This window comes from Typopeltis vanoorti, chromosome 14 (genome assembly GCF_054136105.1).
Source record: "Typopeltis vanoorti isolate ZY-2024b chromosome 14, IOZ_Tvanoo_1.0, whole genome shotgun sequence".
NCBI classification, from domain to species: Eukaryota; Metazoa; Arthropoda; class Arachnida; order Uropygi; family Thelyphonidae; genus Typopeltis; species Typopeltis vanoorti.
This window is the reverse complement of record NC_143562.1, coordinates 83349114-83377107: the sequence shown is the minus strand read 5'-3', so window position 1 is coordinate 83377107 and position 27994 is coordinate 83349114. Positions and strand designations below refer to the sequence as shown.

Here is a 27994-nt window from a genome sequence, read left to right as displayed (position 1 = left end):
AGGGTTTCCAGATTATGTAAAAAATATAAAAAATAATTAAGTAAAATAAAAATTTTAATTTATTCCTTCCATGGTACTAATATACTATTTTATAACCTTTCAGGAGTGGAAGCCGCATAAAAAAAATAAAAAATAAATAAATAAATAAAACATTCGTAATAGGAAAATGGGCACACCCAGATGATGTATTCTTATAAAATCATTTGTAATTAAAAAGACCAACAGTCTATTAGGCATTCCATATCATAGACACTAATAACATTTTGTTCAATCTCATCTTCAAAACAGTACAACAGCAATGAATCCCCTCTATTTCTCATTCTCCCGTATTTTATTTAAACACCTTCTCTTCTCTTACCACTACTCGACAAGAAAGGAAGACGCAATCCAATCCCTTTTCTTTCATTTTACCCCTTTAGTCTGAGGGCGCCAGAGAGCAAAAAAAATGTGTCCGTTTAACGAACTCCACCTCTTCCACGCTTCTAACTTGAACTTTCCATCTATTAAGTTTTTCATTCTTCTCCTTTCCTTCTCAAATTAACTACTATTCAGTACTCTAATTAACTTGAAAAAAAATACATTTTTTTTAAAATAAAGAAAACATAATCCAAAGTAAAATGCCATCATCTTACTATTCTTTTTTTTTTTTAAACAAAAACGTTATTTATTGTTAGAGACTATCCCAGTGTTCCCAATCTTTTTCGTGTCGCTACCCCCTTTTATGATAGCCAAGTAACCTGCGACCCTGCCATATTTGCATAAAAAGGCATTTTCATAGGGAAATAAAAACACATTAAAAATAGATTTTTCAGAATATAATTCTAACCTAATATTTAATTAACCTAACATTTAATGCGATGGTTGTACTTGCATCTGGGTACCAGCTTCAAAATTTTTAGGGATTGAATCAAGGTCCACCGCGACGAAAATTTTAAAAAATATTAAACGCCCGCCATAACAAATAATTAAAATAATATAAAATGTTTAATATGTATGAACACGGCGCGCCTTTGATATTTTTTAAGTATCCGCTGCGGTGGACCTTAAATCACTTCCCTTCGTTTATCAAAAATCAGTGTTAGTACAATATTGCAGTGTAGTCATATTGAAATAAATGAGGGTTGAAAACCGTGGTGAAACTTCCTATACAAATAATTGCGCCTGATAATAATGGTGGCGAATCCCCCCCCCCCAGAAAACACTTTGCGACCCCCCCTTGAGGGTTACAACTCACAGGTTGGGAACCCGGGGACTTGCCTAACAATAAATAATAAATTGTTGGGAAAATAGCCACTATTAACAGAAATATATATATTCCGAGGAATTTGACTCATTTTAATCTCCCACTCAACAAACTGGATAATTAATTATTTTTTTTTTTGTGCGAGGGCTTCTTTTATCATGTGTTTAAGTGATAACGATTGTTCGTTGTTTCAGTAATATAGATAAGGAATACATTGACAGTCATCGGGTTTATGTAGGTAACCGAGAAAAAAAATAGTATATTACAACACAGAACTTTTATACATATGACAGCGAGCTCTCACATTTGTGAACTAGTGACATCTAACGGCCATTTATGTGACTAGCATTTGTTATACGATGGACAGGCTTTTATTGATCACTTCTAAGTGCTCTCGCGCTTTTAACCTCAAAGCCGCGATACTAGAACTACGCGGATCACCGAGTCCTTTTGGGGAGCCATCCACACCGCCTAGCGACAAGTTCAGCGGTGCGGCTGATGCGTTAGAATTTGTTGGCGAGCATGTCACAGGAACACTGGTAGGATTAGCAGGAGTTAGATAGCTCGGATAGACAGTATGCAGTTGAAAGCCTGGCAAACCTGGGACGCTGAGACCTAGCAGCGATGGAGTTAACCAGGGGTCAAGCATTAAAGATGGACCAATGGCAGCTGCACACGATACTCCAGTCGGCGAACTACTAAGAGATGTCACTATACCCGAAGTTGATGTCGGAGTTTGGGAGCGAGACAAAGAATTAGAAACCCCAAAATCGGCTACTCCTTGTCCGATACTGCGAAGAGCATTCTGGTTTTCCAATTTTTCTTGACGCCTCCATTTCGCTCGTCGATTCTGGAACCATACCTGAAATAGAAAACAGCGCATGTTTAATAGAATATTAACATTGTTAAGCACATCTTACTGAAGTCGTATATGCAGCTAATTATAAGCAGACTTCGTGGTTTAGTGCAATTCCAAATCAAATACAGTATGTTGTGTTTCATAATCAAAAGAGAACCAGTCCTTTACAAATTTGTTCTGATATTCAATCAGAGAGTGTTTAAACAGCCTGATAATCCTTGAAAATATGAAGGAATAAATGTTAACAATTTGCATCTTGTCTTGAACTTTCTTAGGAATATATATATATATTTTTTTTCTTACCAAAATTTTGCTCACGATCGATATTCTAATTTCATTAAATTCCACGATTGCCTTCGTTTAATCTGTGATCTCAAGAATACAATGAAAAGAAGAACTCGTAAACCTATTACATTCAATCCTAAGTTTAAAAATTTTAATCCAGTAACGATGGGGTATCGAACACTGAGATAGGCCACAGGCTAACCTTACCTCACACTATTGTTACAGATGTTAAAAACAAAGTTCTTAATGAAATGAAAAGTGCTACAACACTTAATATATTTATCAGTAAACCTGACATTCTTATTGCAGAAATGGGAAAAACCTTCTTTTCGGCGAAAATCTTTTGTTTTCGAAAGTATTCTAAATTTTTCGCTTGCGTAACTGATGTAAATAAATGTTTTATTTACGTCAGTAAATAAAACATTTATTTACATCGCATACTGTTATGACCTTCATCCACTGTATGCATGAATCTACAAATGTAATAAAAATAAAATAAAAGGCAATGATTCTCTATACGATGGTTGTCTAGAACCTAACTTGTCATATGACCGATGTAGCCTGTATTTGTATAACAATTTTAGTAGTCTACTATTTTCATTCGATTTTGATGTTGTATTCCTTTTTGTTTATAGTTGCTTATGTAATAATTTAATAATGTAATATTCATGTTCATGGTTCGCTTTCATCTAATAAAATTGGTGCATTATACAATCGGATTCTATTACTCAGTTTTTATACTAGGGATGGTTTAAATATATTGTTTATTAAGTCATTTACTTTAACAAAATTTGATATTTTAATGTCTATAATCTTTTTTGTTTTCATAACAAGATCATTAAAATGATGCAAATGTTCTAATTTTACTACTTGTTCTAATATTTTATGATCTGTCACTATTTTACTGCTTACTGAGATTTAACCTTTTAAAGCGACCGGCTAACTCACCCTCACCTTCAGTTGAAAAGCCCTGATAAGAGTCCTATACGGGATTCAAATCCAGGTGAGTTACGGAGACTCCAGTGTGCGTGAGTGCGTGCGTGCGTGTTTTGTGTCAAATGTTATAACGTTAAATAAAAAAGTTATATATTTCGTCCATATTTCATATATTTGCATGACACACACAAATGTGTGTCATTTGTGTGTCATGCAAATAAGGCAAATAGAATAAGGAATGAATTATCATCCCTTATTCTATTTCATTCCATTAAGCATTTAACACACACACACACACACACACAGCAGATTGAGAAAATTCAACTCTGAACAGTTTCACATCGTATTGTAAACAATTAAATTGGAGGAACTATAATAATAATAATAATAATAATAATAATAATAATAATAATAATAATAATGTTTTAGTATAATTTCGATATATCGACTTCCTTTTTTTAATTCCTCTCCGGTTTGATGTAATTTAATGAAAGTTGTTTCATTAAATTAAGTATTAAGAATCAGTATTAAATTTTGTCATTTCAATTGGACCAGTTTATTGGAAATATGAAGTAAAACAAAAATAATGCCTACTTCGTATATGTGCCAAACGGTTCTATGTTCGATTGTTATGATAATGAATGGTATCACTATTCCAGAACTTACCTTTCTATGGTTGTCTCCAATAATTTTCTTTTTTTTTTGTGATCATTTCAACTTTTTACTGATTAATCAGTATGAAAATCAGTGACACGTTCTCGCAATCAGAGACGCTGCTTTTTTATGATACGAGAGGATAATTTTATTTGCCGAAAGCCAAACGATTTGCTTTACAGAGCCTTTTATTCTGACGTAATTTACGGTTTAAGTTACCAATAATGCAAAGGAAACAAAAAAAAGGTAAATAATATATGTTAAAAAATCAATGTATAACCTTATTAAACTAGAGAATTATTATGTGGCGTGCTTCTCTAATTTAACTTACAGAAGAATCCGTTTGCTTAAATAATATTGAACTGTTCCAAAGTTTTGGTTGGCTGCTTTAAAATATGTTTCTTACTGCACTCTTACTTTTCTGGGAATTGGTGTTTCAGGATCGTGTTACGTGGCACCGCTTGTGCATTATCTGTGAATTGTTATGATAATATAGAGAAGAGGTTACATAATACTAATATTTCGATCGGAAATTTTAGTATTATATGTGTATTTAGAAATCTGTTTAGAAACCAGCAGACAAATCTACCAACCATCTCTCATCATCATCAGTTTACGTTGAGTGCAATTCCACCATGTGAAATTGCATCCAACTTTGAACATAATTCATTTCCTGAAAGAATAGTTGTCTGCTGATGAGACTAGAAACTAATATATCATATTATTTAGATAATAAATACACTTGAGATGTTTTTCGAAACAGTAAACGCCTATTCGAAAACTAAATAAAAAATTAATGATACGTGAATTTTTACCTTGTGTTTGCGTTTAAATAATTCATAAAACTATGGCACAAGTTTCTCTAAAAGAAAGTGCCATATTTCATTTTCATTTATTTTAAGGAGCGATGAGATTAATTCTGAAAATGAATCAGAAATGAGTGTTTTAATATTCAATTAATGCGATGTTTGTATCAATAACAGTGGTTGTACAATTTGAGGTACAAGGACTGAAACTAAGTACATCTGGACCAGTCAGCAGCCCAGCTTGAGAAAGCTTGTTTGATGAACCGTCTCCGATAAAAGCTTGTAAACAAATACTACGTCATACTAATATAATATTTCAAAGTAAAGCGTTCGGATCTTTAGCTTTCATGTGTTCACCTGGAGGACATTGGGGAAAAAAATGAAATTGTGAAATTGTGTGTATTAAAATACACACCTAATAAATGCTTATGATGCGTTATTAGCATTCGTGTTCGTGGAACTTGGAATGTAATAAATAATTTAATTAATAAAATAATTCTGTAGTCTGCGTTTAGGCATATGTGCTGGGACCAAAGTACTTTAGTTTACTAAACTCCACTTTACTTTGTGTTGCTTATGCGTGTGCATTCATGCATTACAGTTGATATTTTGTTTCCCTGAAAATGTCTCTGTGCAAGGGACGAAATATTGGAAACATTAAAGTGTTGTTTAATTCATCCCTTATTCTATTTCATTCCATGAAGCATTTAACGAGTACTAAAATAATTATTTATTCGGCAATATTCTTAAATATCATTGTTTAAGTTAGCGATAAACAACCTTTTCTACTCCATGAGCCAGAGATATGTTCAAAGTCAGTTCCGGGCCAGATAATTTTATTTTTCATAAAAACTTGTGAGTCAAACTAGAGGCCAATTCTATAAGATTTTATACAATCGCATTCTATTTCGAGATGTTATGTGTAACAAATATTTCAAAAAGGCAGGTAATTATGTATGTACATATTATTGGTAGAAATGCAAAAAATGTATTCGCAGTACAAATACGGTTGTACTCTTTGGTACAATGAGCTAAACTGATCGTACGAGACGCGCCGTGCACGTCGCACAGACTATCGCGAATAATTTATGCAGCTCGTGCTGCATGCTTTTCATATACATGAACACGATCGCGCACTTACGCATAAATACACTTCTTCCTATCGATTTTGTTTAAAAAAATCGAAATAATTGATTTCTCTTTACAGATCTCTCTTAGCGGGCCACCATCTGAACAATGGGCCCAGGGTTGCCCACTTAAGCCTTTCAAAGTGATACACTCAGAAAAAAAAGTAACCTAAGGAACAATGAATCATACTCTATGCTATATGAGAAAGTTATGGTTCTCATGAGTCTTTTGTAATTAATCCTCCCCCTCTCTCATTTAGCATGACACCATAACCTTTACGAACTTTACAGTTTGTAATTGTTTCTTAACAGTTTCTTATTCACTGGCATAAGTTTTAACTTTGAAATAGAAAAAGAAGGGATCTCAATCTTCCTTAATATTCTGTTACAGTCGGAAGGCACTTCGTATTGATCGGGTTATTGTAAACTTGCCCATATTCGTTTATATCTACGACTATAGTCTGAAAAGTTCTCGGCCTCGACCATAGATGGCAACACTATCGGCAAGATTTTTTTCTAAGTTGGTACGTCTGTCACAAAGCATCCATGTGAAATTAAAAAAAAGTCTTTCTATCAAGTAGAATTTGTTTTATACAGCTGTCCGAAGCAAAAGTGTTGTCGGTATCCCTTGAAATGGATAAAATTGAGTATCGTGCGGTTATAAAATTCTTTGTAAAAGAAGGTTTAACGCCAAAAGAAATTCATTCGAAGGTCATAAAAGTTTATAGGCACCCTTCTCCTTCATTTTCGACAATTAGAAATGTGCTTCCGAGTTTAAACGTGGACGTACCAGCCTTGAAGATGACCCACGTGAAGGACGTCCAAACAGTGTAACAACGCCAGAAATCATTGATCAAGTGTCCACGCGGTTAGCCTAGTGGCTATGCGCTTCGCAACCATGTGCCTGGGGAAGGAGTGTCCTAGATGACCCACTTGAAGGACGCCCAAAATGTGTAACAACGCCAGAAATCATTGACCAAGTGTCCACGTGGTTAGCTTAGTGTCTATGCTCTTCGCAACCATATGCCTGGGAAAGGAATGTCCTAGGTTCGATTCCCGTCGACGACGTGAGGAGCTTAAGAATCTTGGACAGCAGGGTTTCCTCTCCCCCCCCCCCCAGTTTATCTGGGGTTTTTCATCCCGCAAGCAGGCAAACTGGCCCTGTTGAACACACACGGATACAGTCAGGAATACTTAAGACAAATCCCTCCAGCCACCATAGATCTGAATTGTCAGCTATGCCGGTTCGCATAGGGGGGGGGTAGAGCTGGTGCCGTACCTCCCCGTAAAAGGGGCTCACGGCCGCTGAATCACAATACAAAATAAATGAATGAATGAATTCATCAAGTGCACGATATGGTATTGGATGACCAGCGATTCAAAGTGCGTGAAATTGCTGAGACTATAGGCACTTCAAAATGCCTATAGTCTTTGATATATTTTGCGTAAAGAATTGCAAATGAAAAGCTTTGCGCAAGATGGGTGCTGCGCTTGCTCACAGCAGATCAAAAATGCACTTGCATGGAAATCTCTGAACAGTGCTTGGAGAGTTTTAACAAGAATAAAACGGATTTTGTGCGTCGATGTATTACTATGGATGAGACTTGGATTCAATATTACACACCAGAATCCAAACAGCAGTCAAAACAGTGGGCAGAAGCCGGTTATTCAGCGACAAAGTCGGTTCTATCAGCAGAAAAGGTCATGGTATCGGTGTTTTGGGACGCTAAAGTTATTTTGAAAAGGGTAAAACAATAACCGGGGAATATTATTCCGATCTTTTAACTGGTTTACAGAAGAAAAAAATCATCTTTCATCAGGACAATGCACCTGCCCACAAAGGTGTTTTGCCAATGGGAAAATTAAGGGATCTGCACTATGAATTGTAGGAACATCCGCCCTATGCCCCAGATTTGTCTCCCTCTGACTTCTATCTCTTCCCAAAACTAAAAATCTTCTTCGCTGGTCAGCGTTTTTCTTTGAGTCAAGAGGTGATTGCAGATGTAGAGGGGTATTTTGCAGATCTTACTGAGAACTACTACAGGAACGGGATAATGGAGCAGGAGCATCGCTGGAATAAATGTATTAGTGTTAAGGGAGATTATGTTGAAAAATAAAAATAATTTTGAAATTATAAATTTGGTTTTTCATTGTTATGCCGAGAACTTTTCAGACCATTCTCGTACATGCCACCTTTAATCAACCAAACTGGACATTTTCAGAACTTTAGTCTCCAGAGAGAATTTCATCATGTGGAACAAACACATATGTCTTAAAAACTTTCAAACAAAAGAGAAACAACAAGAGCTCTTGCAGAACTCCTTAAAAAAAACTCCCCCTCCCCCAACTCTCCAATGTTCAACAGGTAATTACGCCCTTTTCTAAAGCTTCGTAAGATTAAAAACAATCTGTAAACTATTAGACCAAGTTTCTACGCACTTTCCACTGATTAAAGACGGCTAGAATCCCCTTCCATGTGTTTATAGTATTTCCTGTCAAGGTGGAACGGAACGTTCTGTACAATCAGAAAACGAATACCGTGGTCGGAAGGAAAGAATACAAAAACATATACGATATGACAACCCAAATATAGTTATAGTAGTACATCATACCATAGAAAAAGATCACTTAATCAGATGGAAAGGAAGCAAATTTATGACTTTATTACAAATTTTATAAATTTACAAAGACCGTACCTGGAAGCTGCTTGAGTCTTACAATATTTCTGCGAATTGCAAAAGAACTGATTGATTGTAAACTCATTTTGATAACGGAAGAGAGCAAACACTTTAAACTGAAGATGAGTTAGCCTTCAATTCAAAGCCAAAGATTTTCTTTCCTCCGAAAAGTCAGGGTTTGTTCTGGCAAATCGGCCAGAACAAACCAAATTTGACAGCCATAATACACTGTTCAGATAGGATTACCACCTCTATCAGAGCATTAATTAGGTTTTATGGACTCCTAGCAACTTGGCCGTGCAAGGCCATTGAGCACTTACATGCAAGGGAGGGAATGGAATTACCATCCTTGTTCCGTGCTCAGGAGAACACGGGTAAACCTTACTTTGTATGCTACTTTTGGAATGTGTGAGCGTTTGTTTGGTCGTCGTATCTGGTGAAACATCATCCGCTGTACAATATACATTTATATCAGGAAATTGGAATAGTGACGCGAATATTTGTGAATAATATGATGCAAATTTAGTAGAATACATTCTGGGTTTTCCCTTAGAGGTGCTCATAACGAAGTAGTGTGTGACACATTCATACAAAATGTTTTTTTTTCTTTTTTTACTAATTCGTAAGTCTGCTAGTATTTAATTCATATCGGTTCCATGAGTTCCTACATGTCTTCACTTCTTTTTCGAAATCATAAATCAATATGTCTATATTTGTGATTTCGCATCTGAACCTAGAATGGCGTTTTTCTTCGCCGGAGACAGTAGGCTCGGAAATAACTTTTTTTTTTTTTTTTTTTTAAATTATGGTAGCATGGTATTCGAAAGAGAGGTCCCGGTTTTCGAATATCCTGTGTCTCACAATTCCTTCTTCCAATTCTGTGGAGCACCCATTTGAAATATTCACCTGCATATTTGTAAGCATACAGTAGCCTTCTGATAGGATGGATTTTTAATTTAAAAAAAAAATCACTAAAAGCTTAAAAGCAAGTAAATAGGCTGGAGAACAATTCCTTTACCGACTAGTCCATCTGCTCTCATTGTTAAGCCGTTGTTTTGTTTGTCTCTTCCTCTGTCCCCCTTCATATCCATCCCATATATCTTTATTTTTTTTTTTTTAATTTATTTTGGCCACATTGTCGTCATTTGGACGCCGTATGGTCACTCTCGTGCCACCCAAGGTTTGGGAGTGAATTTCCTGCTGGAAGAATACATGGCAAGGTTGCAACCTTTTTTCTACACAGAATTAATAGGACAATCACTAACATTCATGCCCGTGATGGGATTCGAACCCACAGCCTGTGGGTTGGAAAGTGAATACGCTCTCCTTTCCGCCCAACCAAGCCGACACTCGTGTATTAAAGAAGCAGAATTTTATGTTAATATGCACAATATGTTTATATTCCGTGAATAATAAATAATAATAAAAAAAACATGCTTGAGAGAGGTTAGAGATGACGGAGTAATGACGGAGATTATTTTACGAGTCGTTTTTAAAGTTGTTATTCTAAGAGTCATAGAGTTATTAAGTTATAGAGTTATCCTTTGAGGATTTTATTTTATTATGCCGTGCGCATAATAAAATAAAATCCTTAAAGATGTTTGTATAAGATCCTTTCAAGAGAATAAGCTCCTTATTTCTGCTTGGGGAATTTATAAGAATACGAAAGTTTATCAATTAAGAGAGAGAGAGAGAGAGAGAGAGCGTGAGTTGTGAAAAGAGGCAGACTTGCTTTTACGGGTGGAATTTCCGGAAGGCAATTGGAGCATGATATTGCATTTTATCACAACCCATTGAATAACTGTTTTGAGCTAGCGTGTGATTACTTATCAAGAATGGAAGAATGGACACTTCATGCATGAATTTTTAAAGTGATTTTTCTGCTCAACAATATACTGTTAATTTATTTAAAAAAGGAAAATTTTGAGTACACTGATATGAAAAACTTTGTTTTTGTCTTTTGAAAGGAGATTTATCCAATGATTGTTGCTCGAATGTGTTTCATTTAAATAGCTTGTTTCCACGCTTTAAAAGTTTGTCAGCTATCTTGGCACCGATTAGAATTTAAGGTTGTCAGAAGTCACTCGAACAACTTCTCGAGGCACTCACCATCTTAACAGCAAATTTTGCCTTGTTGAAAAGGGGAGAAAAGTTGAAAGATTTAAGAATTCTCATCAGTGCTTCCTATTAGTATACGATGTTTTCTTTCGTGAGCTAATTAATTAGCACTTATAGAAGAACAAGTAAGGAAAGTTTCTAGATACTGCGGAAGAAGCTGATGCGCATGGCATAATAAAATAAAATCCTTAAAGGATAACTGTCATGTGTCTTTGATTCGAAACGCTACCTAACAGAAAATAAAGATTTCGGTAAATAATTAAATTAATTAGGGATAAGCTGCTTACTTTTAAATTAATCAAAACTCTGGAACTTTCTGAGTGAAGAAGTGGCAGGAACAAGGTTTATAGTCGAGAGTCCCTTAATTAATATGCTGTCAGTTAAGAGCACCCTTCGCCAGAGATGAGAAAGAGGGCCTTAAAAACATCTTAAGAACTGAGTTAAAAGGATTATGTTAAGATGCGGAAGGAGGAGTTTGCTGTGAGCTCCTGTACGTCTTTTTTCAAGAGTTTTTCAATTACTAACATCGCACAACTTGTTGTTCATGTAATGGAAAACCCACACCTTGGTTTCACTCTTAAATATATTTCCGTATTCTTCCCGATAACAACATCTTTTGCGAATAAGTTTATATGCTTCTACACAGTCTGTTTTTGTTGTTGTTTGTTATTTTTATTTTGCATGCTTCTAGACAGCCTGTTTAGTTGTTATTGTTTTAGTTATGGAGTCATTTCAAATAGAACAACATAAGGTTGCAAGTAAGACACAACCATAAATGTCTTGACTTTGTTTTCCATATTTTATTCCTCCTCCCTTTATCACTATCTATCACATAAATAATTTTTTTCTCAAAAATTACGTTACAAATAAGCAAACCGCTGAACCAGAGCCTCCATAGTTCAGTCGGTAACGGCAATGCCCTTTGGTCGGGAAGACCGAAGTTCGCATCCCGTCTAGGAAACGAACTTTTATGAGGGTTTTTGAAGTGAAGGTGAATTAACCGCTCTCATACCGAGGTAACTGGGTTTTATCTCGGAAAGTTAGGTTTATCATCAGCTCTAGGCTTAGGCACAAGCGACACCGACCTAGAGCCGCAATGGCTTTGGGGTGCCAACATCGTAAAAAAAAGTCATAGTATTAGTCGAAGTCGAAGCGTTGGTAGTACGAGCAGTGCCCCCCCCCCTCCAATTGCTCTATACGCACTTTTTTTGGCAATAACAATAAACTGCTTTTAACAATAAAGAATTTTATGATGCCTGCCTTGTCTTACAATGCGTTGATAAAACTGGCCTAGGGGCGCCACATACCATCGAGCCGCACTGTTTATCATCCGTAATCATCAAATATATATAAAAAAAAAACATAGCATATGTTTTACAGTAATTGTAATCTTCCTTTCAGCTTCTAGTCTTGCAGTGATTCTGCAAGATTTACAGGTTTCGTTTCACTGTTGAAACCAGCAAATATATTTGATATATTCAGGCGCCTTGCTCTGAAAGCAGACCACATGTCACATTTCTAGACTTGGTGTGACGGGGAGAGAGAAGGAGAGAATCAGCACATTTAATAAAGTTGCTGTGATCAGCTTTTCATCATACCTACAATGTAGGTAAGTGATGAAATATCGCTGATAGTGAAAACAGTTATCTGTTACTTGGGCACGGAATGCTCACGTTTCGTTTTTATAACTCAAATATCATTCAACGTTTCGCATCGAATGCCATTTGCACATCGATCTGAAGGCCAAATAACATTTTCTGTCAATCAGCGCACTCTTTTGTAATGCGGGCGAACTTCGTTATGTTTCAATGCTACTTGCATTTTATCAAAATATTTGTACCTCATGATTTCATTTGTGCTGTTTGAAAATCGTTAGTATCATGACATAAAAGTATCCTCTTTTTGCATGCCGTAACAACGATAAGTAAAATGAAATCTGTCATATGCCAGCAAAGGTTGGTCGATTGGTAGAGTCTCTGCTACTAATGGCTCACGCACGAAAAAAGTTAAGCAAGTTTGAGCGCGGTTAGTAGTTGGAAGGTGTTAATCGTTCGATGTTGTTGGCACACTCTCCCTCGATGAGTTTTTGGACTCCCTGGAGGTGTCACATAATAATAATATTATCATTCGTGTAGCAATCAACTTACAAAAAGCATTTGTGTCCTCTTAAACGAAGAGGAATGCGGAAATAAAATGATTTCTCTATGTTGTTCTATGAAATGAAGAAATGTCTTACGTTGTAGAGCTTTCCCATCTTAAAATAATAAATTTTATTTTATTATTTTAAGACTGATGTTTTTATTTATTCGTGTGAAGTTCCCCCCTTTCCTCGACCGCGCCTTAGGACTGGTTGAGCCCTCCTAATGAGGGATTAAGTACTATATATATCCTATGACTGTAACCTGTGTGTTCACGGGGACGGTTTGCCTGCTTACGGGTTGAAAAACCCCAGATAAAGTGGGGGAAAAAACCTGCTGTCCATCCCCAAGACCGGCTAACTTGGCTATGGCAAATCCTTAAGCTTCTCACGTCGTCGACGGGAATCGAACGTAGGACACCAGGCATATGGTTGCGAAGCCCATAGCCACTAGGCTAACCGCGTGGACAAAGACTGAAGTATTTAAATTATACTCCGAACACTTACGTGGACGTGATTTTATTTTCCCATTCTGTGTTTAAATGTTGGGCCTGCGTATCTCAGTTGGTTTAAATGAGCCCTTTTCATGGAAAAACCGGTTTCAAATCCCGTCTATGACGTGAAGAATGTTTATCAGGTGTTGTTGTTGTTGTCGTCTCGTACAGACATGGAGATCCCCCCCCCGGAAATTTGGGTTTTTTGTCTCTCAAAACAGGTCTATTCTGTCAGATTTGGTTTCGAATATCTGTATAGTGAACTGTGGATATAAGCGTAAGCGTAAACCAGGAAGGGAAGGATTTCTAATGTAAACTTGCTAATACAAGAGCCGTTCCAGAAGTAATGTTGGGACTTGTTAACCAGAATTGCAAGTCATACTAAAGTCCACTATCATCTGCAGTAGACGACAACGGTGCATCATTGTTCATCGTATAAGCTAATTAGCTCTGTGAATGTGGAGTGATGTGTTTGTCTTTGTACTGAAAAGGGATTACACCTCGCTTTGCCTAACTCCTCAATTGTAGAGCCAGTTTTTGATTGCCATGCGAATACACATGTCTAGCACACTATTCTGCTAGCTACAACAGTACTGGCATCTTTATTAACAGACCTACAATGCATCAGTATATTCATTCTAACAAGCATTTGTCGGAAATACTTTTTTTTTTCTTTTGGAAAAGACCTCGTATAAAAAAATAACAGTATATACTTACTAAAGTGGACAGTAAACTTAACACTTAATCATACTTTCACCCGTTTATTTTTTTCATTCGAAAGATATTTTTGTGCTCTGAATAGGAAATTACTCTGTGAAAGAATTTTTGGCAATATAAATTTAATACAGTGCATATAATTGCTCTAAAAAAACGATGTGATCTTTGCCACTAAGTAGCGTTAGGAGTCTCCTGATATCATCAGTACGAGGGTGGTCTGAAACGTTCTCGGCCTGGACCATAGATGGCAACACTATCGGCAAGAGATTTTTTTATTCTAAGTTGGTATATCTGTCATAAGCATCCCTGTGAAATTGCAAGTCATTCTATCAAGTAGTTCGTTTTATACAGCTGTCTGAAGCAAAAGGGTGTCTGTATCCCTTGAAATGGATAAAATTGAGCATCGTGCGGTTATAAAATTCTTTGTAAAAGAAGGTTTAACACCAAAAGAAATTCATTTCAAGTTCATAAAAGCTTATGGGCACTCCTCTCCTTCGTTTTCGACAATTAAGAAATGGGCTGCTGAGTTTAAATGTAGCCCTACAGCCTTGAAGATGATCCTCGTGAAGGACGTCCAAAAAGTGTAACAACACCAGAAATCATTGATCAAGTGCACGATATGGTATTGGATGACCGGCGAGTCAAAGTGCGTGAAATTGCTGAGACTATAGCCATTTCAAAAAAAGTGTAGGATATATTTGGCATGAAGAATTGCATATGAAAAAAGCTTTGCGCATGCCGTGCTTGCTCACAGCAGATCAAAAACGCACTTGCATGAAAATCTCTGAACAGTGCTTGGAGCGTTTTAACAAGAATAAAATTGATTTTTGTGCATCGATTTTTTACTATGAATGAGACTTGGATTTACCATTACACACCAGAATCCAAACAGCAGTCAAACCAGTGGACAAAAGCCGGTTGTTCAGCGCCAAAGAAGACAAAGTCGGTTCCATCAGCAGGAAAGGTCATGGCATTGGTGTTTTGGGATGCTAAAGGCATATTGTTTAATAATTATCTTGAAAAGGGTAAAACAATAACCGGGGAATATTCTTCCGATCTTTTAACCAGACTAGGCGAAAAAATTCGTGAGAAAAGAACCGGTTTGCAGAAGAAAAAAAAATCATCTTTTCATCAGGACACTGCACCTGCCCACAAAGGTCTTTTGGCAATAGGAAAATTAAGGGATCCGAACTATGAATTGTTGGAACATCCACCCTATCCCCGAGATTTGGCTCCTTCTGACTTCTGTCTTTTCCCAAAACTAAAACTCTTCCTCGCTGGTCAGCGTTTTTCTTAATCAAGAGGTGACTGCAGCTATAGAGGGGTATTTTGGAGATCTTACTGAGAACTACTACAGGGACAATATAATGGCGCTGGAGCATCGCTGGAATAAATGTCTTAGTCTTAATGGAGATTATGTTGAAAAATAAAAATAATTTTGAAATTATAAATTCGTTTTTTTTCATTGTTAGGCCGAGAACTTTTCAAACCATCCTCGCATGTCGTGGAAATCACTTCTGTATGTGTATGACGTCTGTTCAAAAAGATCCTGGATTGATAAAAAGAATAAGGCCCTATACAGGATTCGGATATCCTTCAAATTCCCTTCTCTCACAAAACTTTACCCGCCGTTTTAAGAATGGCTAAAAAAAAGTGTTTCGTAGATTTTCGTTTAATTGCCTCGACGTCTGTGAAATCTATTGGCCTTTCAAAATTTGTTTTGAGCCTCGGGAACCACAACAAACTAATAATTATTATTACTATTATTATAAAATAAATAAATAAATTGTTCAGAGCCATATCCTTCGAATATGGAACTACTATAATTGTGGTCATTCCATTTTTATCCAAATAAAACACTGAATCGTACAAGCCTATGGGAATTCCTGTTTTCATTTCACGTACAGTTAATCACCATTGTTTCGAAACAAATGGCATCCTCTTCTTCTAGATCGATGGTCGCACAGCTTGGTCCAGTTTCAATTAAGATTTTTCCGTCTTCGACGAAACCAGTAAAGGCATACCTACGTCGTTTAACGTTATTCAGGAAATCGTTTTCTCTCTCGTTGCAATCTTTTCACTGTTCTTCAAGATTTCAAAACGAAATTTAATGCAATACAGATTGTGTCGAACTTTCAGATCCCGCAAAAATAAGTATGAATCAAAATGCATTTAAAAGTTTTAATTTGCCACCAGGACCGATGATGGGGGGGGGGGGGGAAGAGTTGGTCCCATTGAAAAAATATTTCCGACCTCATTCTGATTCACTTAAAGCCGAAAAATATTTTGAGCTAATATATATATATACATATATATATATATATATATATAAAATTGAAGAAATTTAATAACTAGAAGCTGAGGGAGAGAGAGAGACACCGAAATAATACAAAAAAAAAAAAAACTATTTATTATTTGAACGCACAACTAGTTTCGTCTTCTTACAAGACTTCATCAGTTGTAACGTGAAAAGAAATACGAAAAATATACATTACAAGAGAACGACAGCTATAAATTAACTTGCAAACGTATTCCTGACATTTTATCAAATAGTTGTACGTTCAAATAATATTTTCCCCCCTATTTTGGTATCTCTCTCGGCTTCTAGTCATCAAATTTCTTCCATTACGTCATATAGCCGAGTAAATCCGTTGCATCAAATATACATAGAGGCAGACAATGGTTGTGGTTTTAGGGGGGGGGGGGAGTAGAGGATGAGTGCGCTGTCCCTCGAATAGAAATCACGAGGTTCATTCCATTTTTCAGACTGATATTTTTTAGATGATTTATGTGCTTTACAAAAGGAAGCGTGGACAGGTTTGTCTTATTTATTACCTGTCCACGCTTCTTTTCACAGTGTATTTGAAAGGAGAGCTGGTTAAGAAAAATCCCAGGATGTTGAGAGGATGGTGACAGTGTTCCAGTAATTCTGGAGAGATGAAATTTTGTGCTAGATGGTTATTATTAGAAAATACGTCGGCATCTTTTGTAGCTTAATCAGTAAAATTAGATACGAGAAGCCAATTGGCGTTGTGCACGTGGAAGTCTGTAATGAAGATGTCGTCACCTTTGGGTTAATTAGATTGCAGATAAGCAAGTTTCAGAAATAAATAATCAACTAGGCAGAAACATATCATTGTACATACTGTTCTTCTTCCTCATTCAAGAAACTTTAAAGTCGTCAAAAATTCTAGCCTTCAGGATCTGCTTCAACCAATCGCTTACATTCTGATTTTTATTTGATTCTACAGTGGTAAGAACAATGTACAGATACCCCGTAGCTTAGTCCGTATAGACGAAGGCCTTTAGGTGGAAAAACTTGCGTTCCAGTCTCGGCTAGGACGTGAAGAACCTTAATCAGGGCTTTTCAGCTGAAGGTGAGTTAACCGGTTTCATACGGAGGTGTCTGTTTTTTTTTTTTCTTCCGGAAACTCGGGAATTTCATCTATCGTTAGAGAGTTGCAGCAGAGTAATAGCAAGCTGGCTGCATCAGATTGCTTAATCGGGGCACTCAGCCTCTTTCGGACAGATGAGGATTGGGAATGAATAATCTAGACAACTTGTCAAACATGTTATCAAACAATGTTGCCTTCTCCCTTACAAAAAAAGAAGACACAATTAATCTTGTTTCTGATGATCAGCCTTCAAAATATTATGTCATTTTTATATTCAAAACGTTAGTCCTCTCTTGCGCTTTTAATCCTGCAAATATCGATAATTAGTCTTTTATGACCATTCTTAAACGGTCAGAATATTATTTCCAAGTTTGGACACTGCACAAAAAACAAAAACAGACAAACAAAGACCTCTGCAGATTCCATTCTGTACTGTTTAAAGAAGGGCAGATTGGTTAGATCAAGGATTCACCCCAATCCAATATTATAGACAATATTTTTCTGCCTTTTTTAAATAGGTATTTTCCTATAATCCAATAAAAACCTCCAGCAATTTTACACGGAAGGTGAGGTAAATATACCTCCGAATCCGAATTACTAAAAACGTTGGTATTTCAGGGTCTAGCTACTCACTGAGGAGACCTCAAAAAAGGTTGAAACCGGTTTGGGTAGTGACCCCCCCACCCATAATGTATAACAATATACATCTCTTAGTGAGATGTGTTTTACATTATGGGAAATACTAAGAATAGTGATCAGATCTTTACCCACCTTTACAACGAGTTGCCCTGATGTTGCACTACCTGTAGACTTGAACTACGTTCAGGCGCAAACTTAACAGTTTTGCTTACTTGGGAGAAGGAGTAAAAAAAAAACCAAGTTTATAAAATTACTTGGTATCTTTAATATATATTATCCCCAATGTAAAAAAACTTTTCACACACACACACACACACACATACACACACACACAGTTATAAACTGTTGAGTTTGGCCTTCTTTGTGTAGAGATGCCATACGAAACTTCTTAGCTTCCGATATGTCACTGGTTCGATCCATGTTCGGCAAATGATTAACTGAAATCCATGCGCAAACGATTCCTCACACACGAGTCAGTCCCGCAGCTACTGAAATAGATGCTATTTCTATGCTCTCCTCAAAACCGATCGGATAAATTTCGAATATTCTAATATTTTGAACCACGTTAAAAATTATTCTAATTTTTTCAATGTTTTCAAATAACAATTTTCTTATAATTTGTATTGCATTTTCATGTGTTTACATGGTTATATAATCTACAAAGTACCTAATTTAGACGATGCTAATTCATATTTGGTAATAATTATTTTCTATGCAATAAATTAAAATTGTAAATCATTTAACACATTTCCTTTGATTATTCTATTTTGATTCGGGGATGTAGTCTAATATGGAAATGGCAGAATTTTTCTTGCCGTCAACTGGGGATTTTCATTTGCAAATAAAACAAACCGACATACAAAAAAACGACGCTCGAAACAATTAAGATTATAGTCTTAATTGGACTACTACCTAAGCGCTAGATTTCTTCTTCCTTTCACGTATTAGGCCTAGTGGCTTGTTACGGAGATATTTAGCTCTTATAAGCCGTACCCGTCCCGAGGATAAGGTGGCTAGCCCTATGCTTCCGGGTGTGTCCTATGTCTGCAGATGCATGTGTTCCGGCCCCGTGAACACGTTTATTTATTTATTTATTTCTGAAACTTGCTTATCTGCAATCTAATTAACCCAAAGGTGACGTCATCTTCATTACAGACTTCCACGTGCACAACGCAAATTGGCTTCTCTTTTCAAACCATCCTCGCATGTCGTGGAAATCACTTCTGTATGTGTATGACGTCTGTTCAAAAAGATCCTGGATTGATAAAAAGAATAAGGCCCTATACAGGATTCGGATATCCTTCAAATTCCCTTCTCTCACAAAACTTTAACCGCCGTTTTAAGAATGGCTAAAAAAAAAGTGTTTCGTAGATTTTCGTTTAATTGCTTCGACGTCTGTCAAATCTATTGGCCTATCAAAATTTGTTTTGAGCCTCGGGAACCACAACAAACTAATAATTATTATTACTATTATTAAGATGCGTATGTTCACGGGGCAGGAACACATGCATCTGCAGACATAGGACACACACCTTAATCCCCTCACGTCGGCGATGGGAATCGAACCCAGGACATTCCTTTCCCAGGCATATGGTTGCGAAGCGCATTGCCACTCGGACTAACTAGATTTCATAAAACTTTTATATCACTGAAGTGTGCGATGCTATCAGAAAAAGTACTACACAAAGACGTTTTCGAACTGTTCTTGATTTCTTTGGTTTTTCGATATGAATCACTTATCTTCAGTATTCTTTCGAGTGACCATCCCTAATCGCAAAATACATCGATTTACAAGAAGGCCATAAATGCGCTAAATACTTCCGCTACTATTTTAAGGTACTTTTTATACTCAGTAATGTTATGATAAAGAACAACAAAATCATAGTATTCAGAAACCCATCCGCTTACCGTATTCTGTCAAATCAAATATTCACATCTCGCAGGCCTGGTTGACCACGCGGTTAGCGTATCCTCTCTTCAACCAGCAAACTGCGGGCTCGACTATGCCGTGGGCATGGATGTTTGGGATTGTGTTTAGGAGGAAGATGAATTTCATTGCTCAGTGTGAGACCACCGTTCCACTTATTGAAGGTCTGAAGTGGCCTGATGAAGTTCTGTGTGTGATCTCTAGAGCAATATGTCCGGACTATGCAAAAAATTAACTAGAAAATACGAAAAATAAACAGAATAACAAAAAAGATCTTAGTTTGCTCACGGTACTGATGTACTATAGGTTTGCTACCTTTTGCGGGAGGGAGGGGGCAACAAAAACATGAAACAATAAAATATCATTAAAATCACACCTCTGCTATTTTATACTAAAAGTAAACTGTTCGTTATTACTTATTGCTCTTTCATAGTTATAAGAAAATAAATGAGATGGTTTTTTGACTTTGGATTTCCATTTTTTGAGTAATTGAAAGTTCTCCTTCTGTTTATTTTCTCTGAGCCACATTAGTTAGTGAAACTGTCGCTGCGCTTTTTTCAGAGATTACGATTAAATATTCAATAGTGATTACCAAAAAAAAAAAAAAAAAAAAACAGTTCCGCATACGTTTGCAAACATAATACAATTATGTACCATTCTACAGAATAGCGTTCTACTACCGTCATTTCTTACAAGTAACATAGTGCAAATAACGCGGTACTTGCCCTTGGGTTAGAGCAGTGGTTTCCAAACTTTCAGTACCCGCGTATCCCTTTTAATTTTAATAACACTGGGGCTCCTCTATTCGAATTTAAACTTTGAATGCAAACTTTCGAATCACCTGGGTGGAACGCATTCATGCCGTCAACCAAATGCGGCCCTAAAAGAGGTCAGTCGATACATACCAAGATATACATTTTGTTTGAACCTTCCTTTAGATTGTTTAGTTGTTAAAAATTGAAGTATACAATAGACCTGAACTTATCTGCAACTGTACATCGACAAAATATAAATAAAATAAAATAAATAAAATAAAATTAATTAATTAAAATAAAATAAAGTGTGTCGTACCCACAAATGACTTTTCGTATATCTCTGGGTATAATTCGCATACTACACTTTGGGAAAAATGAGATAGAGAGACCTACGTTGGAATAACATTCAGGACAATGAATCTTAAGGATTTTTTCAATTTAGTAAACTTCTGTTTTTATTCATGAAAAACAGACCAATTTTGTGTTGCTAGTTGTCTAAACTCTAATTACAGCCAAACTCTTCTCAGCCACTTGCAAATAGAACATAACATTATTTTGCATATTACAAATAATGAAATTCTTACTAGAAAAGTTGCTATTCTTCATGAGCCTCTTAATAACAATGAAGTATTCTTGAGAATGCTAATATTGAAATATAAGCTGCAAACGCAAACCCATTTACAAAGCCCTCGCAATAAACTATTACGTTACGACATTATTTTTCCATCAGTCTAGAAGCTCTGCAGATACGTGCGTGCGCGACACACACATACGCCACTGCAGCAATATTTTATGATAAAGCAACTAGAAATTATCGCCTTCTGACCTACTGCCTACCAAAAGCTCCAGTTAATTGGTGCGAATAGTGTATCTTTGTGTAACCCCCCCTCCCACGAGTAGTCCTATTAGTAATCCTTCCCGCCTTACGTCCGTTTAAATTAATAGTTCAGGCTTTTAATTTATATTTGCTAAGAACATCATCCTTAAATTTTACATTATGATTGAACGTTATTTTGATATCCCGTGTTATTTGAATATTTCCTAATTTCTAGATTGTTTCCCTCCCCCTGCTATACTGAATATAGATTTTTTTCCCCAGGGTTTTCCTAAGTTTGTGAACCGCGGATTAGATTAGATTAGATTAGATTAGATTAGAAATTATCCTTTCCCTTTCGGCCGACTTCATTTTAATATCAAGTAGTACAAGCATGATAATAAATTATCGTGAGGATAGAAATAGTCAAATTGTAAACAGAAAACAAAATAGCATGCTGTAGGTATATGTACACCGTATATTAGACCAAATATAACACTTAAAATACAAAAATAAATAAAATAAAAATATTTTATTGTAAAAAGTTACGCTAAAGAAAAAACAATAAACTTAACAATAAATAAAAACTGCGTTTTAAATAGCGAGTATTATTAGTGTTGTCATTATTTGTTATTTGGTCGGAATTGGAATTCTTTTTATCAAGATAAAAATATTAATTAATTAATTAATTAAATTTTGAATATCTCAAAAATTTTAAGAGATTTCAATCTAGATTCAGACTAAAACTCGTTCCATCCAGAGGCATGAAATTTTCGAATTTTGTATTCTTGGATAACCATGAATGCTTCTTTGGGTCACACACACACACACACACACAAAGTCACTGGCTGCATTCATCCGATGGTCGTAGATTGGAAACCCATGTTCTAGAACTTCATCAGTTGCATTTCATCAAAATCGATGTTATGTTTGTCTTGTTAAAATTTTCTTAATAAAATTAAGATTTTTTTTAATCCTCCTAAATTAAATTCGTTTCAAAGCAAATGTTTTATTTGCTTTGAAACGAATGTTTTATAAGTTCAAGTTTTACTGGTTTTATTTCATGATATTTAAGACTTGCGACTGTCTAGTCAAAACATATTTTTTCCGCCCGGTTAGCCTAGTGGCTTTGCGCTTCGCAACCATATGCCTGGGGAAGGAGTGTCCTAGGTTCGATTCCCGTCGGTGACGTGAGAAGCTGAAGGATCTTCCTAAGCCATAGCCAAGTTAGCCGGACGTGGACAGCAGGGTTTTTTCTCCAGTTTATCCTAGGGTTTTTCATCCCGCAAAGCAAACAAACCGGCCTTGAGAACTCAACACTACAGGACATAGGATACACTGGGGCAGGGGGGGGGGGGCTGACCACCTTATCCTGTGAACGGTTTAAGGTCCGATGATTAATAAATCCTCGACACCGCAAGGTAAAAGAGGGTATAAAGAAGATGAGAAGAGAACATATTTTTTGTAGGAAGTTACGGCGGATCTATACAATATGAAAAACAAAGTAAAAATAAAATCATTTGTTTATTTGCCAATACCATATTCCATTGTAAAGTGGTGCTCGCAAAAATATTTCATCACCAAGCTCATGGCTTTACATTTCAGTGGGGGGGAGAGAATGCTTTTTTTTTTTTTCGCGATGCCTCTCAGCTATTCTCGAGACATCACCGATGTCAAGTAATTTAGGTTTCTAATTTGAGATTCCTTTCACTTTAAGCTACAGCTATTTTAGGAGTAACTAAAATGTAGCAGAATCGTCACAGTGGTTAATTCCGCTTGTGAAATGAACTTAATTTAGAAAATAATCCTAAAGTTTACTCACTCTCCTAAAGCTTTGGGGGAGTGAGAGAAGAACCACTATTAATAATCCTCCCTACTCTAGAGACCAGACATGGAACTTTTTCAAGCCGCTTCAGGTCTCCAATAAGCAGTGTGGTGATCTCTCAATGAAAAGCCAAGTTTCCGGGAGAAAAATCCTACTTAACTACACCAAAGATAGACTAACTGTGAACGGACTAAAAATAAACACACAAATAAATAAAAATAAAATAAAATAAATAAAAATGTAGCAAACGTTCCTCTAATTCAGTGCTTCCCAAACTTCTGGATGTCAGGGCCCCCTTTGGAAAAATAAAAATACTTCACAGCCCCCCCCCCTCTCGAAAAAAAAATCGTAATATAGACACATATTATTATAATATTTATTGTATTTATATTCAATACAAAACATACACAACGAATATTGCAAAAATCAAATGCAAATATTACATTTTTAGCGTTTTACATACACATTTGACACATTATATAGATAGATATATTGTTATTGTACATTTGCAGTACAAGCACAGGAAACGTAAAACGATTAGTAATAAAGAAAGAATTAAAAACCTAAAAGAAGTTTAATAACAATTTAATGTGATGGATGTGTTTCAATACTGCTACACCAATATCAGGTGAAATATTTGAAACTGCAATTCTTAGATTTCTTCTTTGAAATGAAACTTATATGAATAAGCATATGTTTACTAATATTCATTAAGCGCCGAAATACGCAGGACGCAAAATTTGTGAACCCGCACCAATGTGTGATTTTTTTTCAATTAAAATATAATAAATAACAAAAAAGAAATAATAAATAAAAAATTTTAAATAAAAAGTAAAGTATTTTCAATTTGTTTTCATTATTTCACGGCCCTCTCAACAAAACCTAGGCCCCCCCCAAGGGGGGGGGGGAAGCGACCCACAGTTTAGGAAGCGTTGCTCTAATTGACCGAACATCCGTGCCAACAGCGGGATACGTTAACCGCTCGGCCTGGCTCTTAGAAAGTTACCCAATTTCATCAGCGCACACAAAGACATTTAGTCAGAAAGGCAGCACCTTAAAATAAACACAAAATGAAATAAATCCGCTAACGCCTTAATGTTATACTATATATTTCAAAATGTCTAATTGAATGAATATAACTGCTTATATCCATTTCAGTAAATAAAACATAACTGTTTCAAGGTGTTATGTGAAGTAGCAAATTTATAAACGATCTGACCTGGTCAGCTGCAAGTGGTGCCACAAAGCACGAGCTGCAACACTGAAAAACAGGAGGACTGGTTAGTTACACTATGCGAGTCAGGAGGATGTATTTATTCTAAAGTATAGAGCGTGTGTGTGTGTGTGTGTGTGTGTGTGTGACAATATAACAGTATGTACTTTACTGTACAGTCATGGAAGATTTTTCTCCATGACGAAAGTTATTTATATAAAAAGTATAAATAACTTTGGTCTATGTCAAAAAATTATGAATTATTTTCTAGTTGAATGAACAACAGCAAAAAATACGTTAATCATGAGAACAGCATATTTAGTGAAAATTTCATTGTGTGTTAGTACAGTTAGTAACTTTTACCATACTGCTGCCCACTAATAAATACTCATTTAAAAATGGAATATAATAAATTTGATATGAATTAAATTTAATGTTTCCAAATTATATGCTGTTTTCAAAGTGAAAACATGGTACCATATATTGTGTAAACATTTGAAACGTTTCAGAAATAAACCAACTTTTTGATTGCGTTAACTTGATCCTGTAAAGCAGAACACTGTTCTATTATATCTAAAAACATTTCACTTTTCTGTCTGCTCGAATATATTCTTTTCATTTATGATTTTAGCTGCACTCCTCACAGCGTTTATCTGTATCCCATAAACAACTCCTTCATTATTTTTAAAAAAAAATAATGACTGTTTTAAAAATAGTGAAACTTAGTACATATGTGTAATCTGAGATTAAATACCTTCCTGATTTATGCTTATGCGTAGACCGTGCAGGTTACTGCTGTAAGTAACCTTTGCTATAATTTTATTTATATGTGGATACCGCATTGCTTAACTTAATTTTTGTACCTGCATGCTATTTACTAATTTATCTTTGACTATGTATGTATATTGTGGGTATTCTTTTCGCCGGTTTGCCTGTTTTGAGGGATGAAAAACCCGAGTTTCCCGGAGAAAAATCCTACTTAACTACGCCAAAGATAGACTAACTGGGAACGGGCTAAAAATAAACACATAAATAAATAAAAATAAAATAAAATAAATAAAAATGTAGCAAACGTTCCTCTAATTGATCAAGTTAAGATCCCTTTCCTGCATATAAATAATCATGGAAAGTTAGCAAAGTTAAGTTTCTTCCATTTTCACGCAAGAATGCGGGAAGTATTTGATATTCGTAAGAGAACGTCCTTCGAATGAACCGGTTATTCTAGAATCCAGAGAAGACGTCCAAGACACTGCCGGTTGATCATAGAACTATGGGAAGATTCATTAATTAATAGGTGTAAACAAACAAGAAAAAATGCTGTTGCAAGAAGATTTTTGTTGTGCTATTTAAACATTAAAATTCCCGTGAGACGCAATGTGTTGGTATATTTCAATCGGGAATATGTTCTTGTTTTGTCTCGTTTGTTCCTAAATCAGTGTTTCCCGTTCCCACTAGGAAATTTCCTTGATGAATTGATATCGAGGTTCCCACAGTTGTGTTTATAGACTACCAACAACGATACAACGCAAGCGATTTTTTTTTTTAAAATTGTGTAGGTATTGAACTGAAATTATATATTGGCTTTATTAGTTGACCAGATATTTGTAAAATATATAAGAATTGTCTACAAGTTTCACCAGCATTACTGTCTGGCTTCTTCAAGACATGTGTAACGGTACATGGAACTAACGTTTACTAGTAAAACAGAAGAATGGAGTAAACACTGTGAAATAAATTAAACCGACGCGTAACATCATAAGCATGGGACGTGGTGTATCAGTCATTGTTTATTGAACGCTTTGTGTAGTTTTTGGCGTAATGAAATTCCGGTAAGCTGAGCGAACTTATTAGGCTTTTCCAGATGTCTTTCAGTATCATTCCTTGATTTCTGTTAAGATTTTCTCCAGAGCGGAGTACAACGGCGGCTTCTTTGAAGTTTCTACATCGAAAATCCTCTTCTATATAGCGCATGGAGCTTTTATCCCAATCGATGGTATGGTTAGAGATCGAGAAGTGGGCTAATTTTGAAGTATTTTCATTCATGTTCATGTTTTCTACATGTTCTACATGTTTATTGTTCATGTCTTCTACATGTTCGTTTATTCGAATTTCCAGGCTTCTCGATGTTTGCCCTATACCTGCGTATTTGAAGAAGGTATTAATGTCCTTTGGTGATCTTAAAATATGGCGTATTGTCTTGACAGGTTTGAGAGCAACTCTGACGTTGAAAGACTTAAGGAGTTTGGCAAATTTTTATTGACATTGAGCCTGCATAAGGGATGACGATGGACGATGTATATTGCGTGACAGAAGGTTGTGTTGTGGAGAGTTTCTATTGAATAATCTTTTTGATTATATTTCTTGGGTAACCGTTGTTTACTAGGGTTTGAGATATGAGCGTGAGTTCATCAAGGAGATCTTTTTCTTCTGAGATAATGTTGGTCGCTCTATTCTTAAGCATATGAATTATGCTGAGTTTCTGTGCAATATGGTAAGTCGATTTGAAGTGCAGGTAGCGTCCAGTGTATGTTGGTTTGCGGTAGATTGTGAGCTGGATTTGTCCATCCTCTTGTTTCTTGATTAGTGTATCCAGAAAAGGCAATTGGCTATTCTTTTATATTAACTCTAACGCAAAGTTATTTTTGTAAGAAATTCAAATAAGGTTGTTTCTGTGCTTCTTCATATTATGAAAACATCATCTACATATCTCCACCAAACCAACGGCTTTGGGTTTCATTTGGAAAATATGTCAGCTTCTAGTTTTTCCATGAACAGATCAGCATAGGGAGGTGATAACGGACTGCCCATGGCTAAGCCATCAAGTTGTTCATATAATAATGTGTCATTCACTTTGAAATAATTAGATTTGAGGCAATGACGAAAACGCTGAGCTGTGTCATGTGGATAGAGATTGTCTAGGATATTGAGAACTTCTTCAACTGGTACGTTGGTAAATAACGACACAACGTCTAAACTTGCGAGGATGTCTGTTTTTAAGATGGAGATGCCTTTTAATTTTTCAGTGAAATGCTTAGAATTCTTTATGAAAGAATCTGATTTTTTTATATTTTCTTTCAATAGATGGGCTAGATGTTTAGCTAGATATGTAGGAGAATTTCTTCCGTCGACGATCGGGCGGAGCAGAACTCCAATTTTGTGCACTTTTGGGCACCATAATAAGCGTGGCGTCAGTGGGTGTAGAGATTTGAGACTTCGTTGTAAGTCTAAAGGCCAACTTGTCATGTTCCGTAATAGGTTATTAGTCACTTTTTTGATTTTTTAAAGTTGGATCAAGATCTAATATGCGATAGGTTGACGTGTCTGAAACTAACTCAGTGATCTTTGTTATGTAGTCTTCGGTGTTCATGATGA

The 27994-nt window shown here is 35.9% G+C and overlaps 1 protein-coding gene across 1 annotated transcript in view; it reads right to left on the bottom strand.

The window, feature by feature from the left end:
- Positions 1 to 1595: 1595 nt before the first annotated feature.
- LOC150099716 (retinal homeobox protein Rx1-like) overlaps positions 1596 to 27994 on the bottom strand; it is a 44405-nt gene continuing 18006 nt past the window's right edge. The window contains exon 3 of the mRNA XM_090403481.1: positions 1596 to 2105. Within this exon, the coding sequence (XP_090259607.1) occupies positions 1596 to 2105 (510 nt within the window). The remainder of the gene's footprint in view (positions 2106 to 27994) is intronic.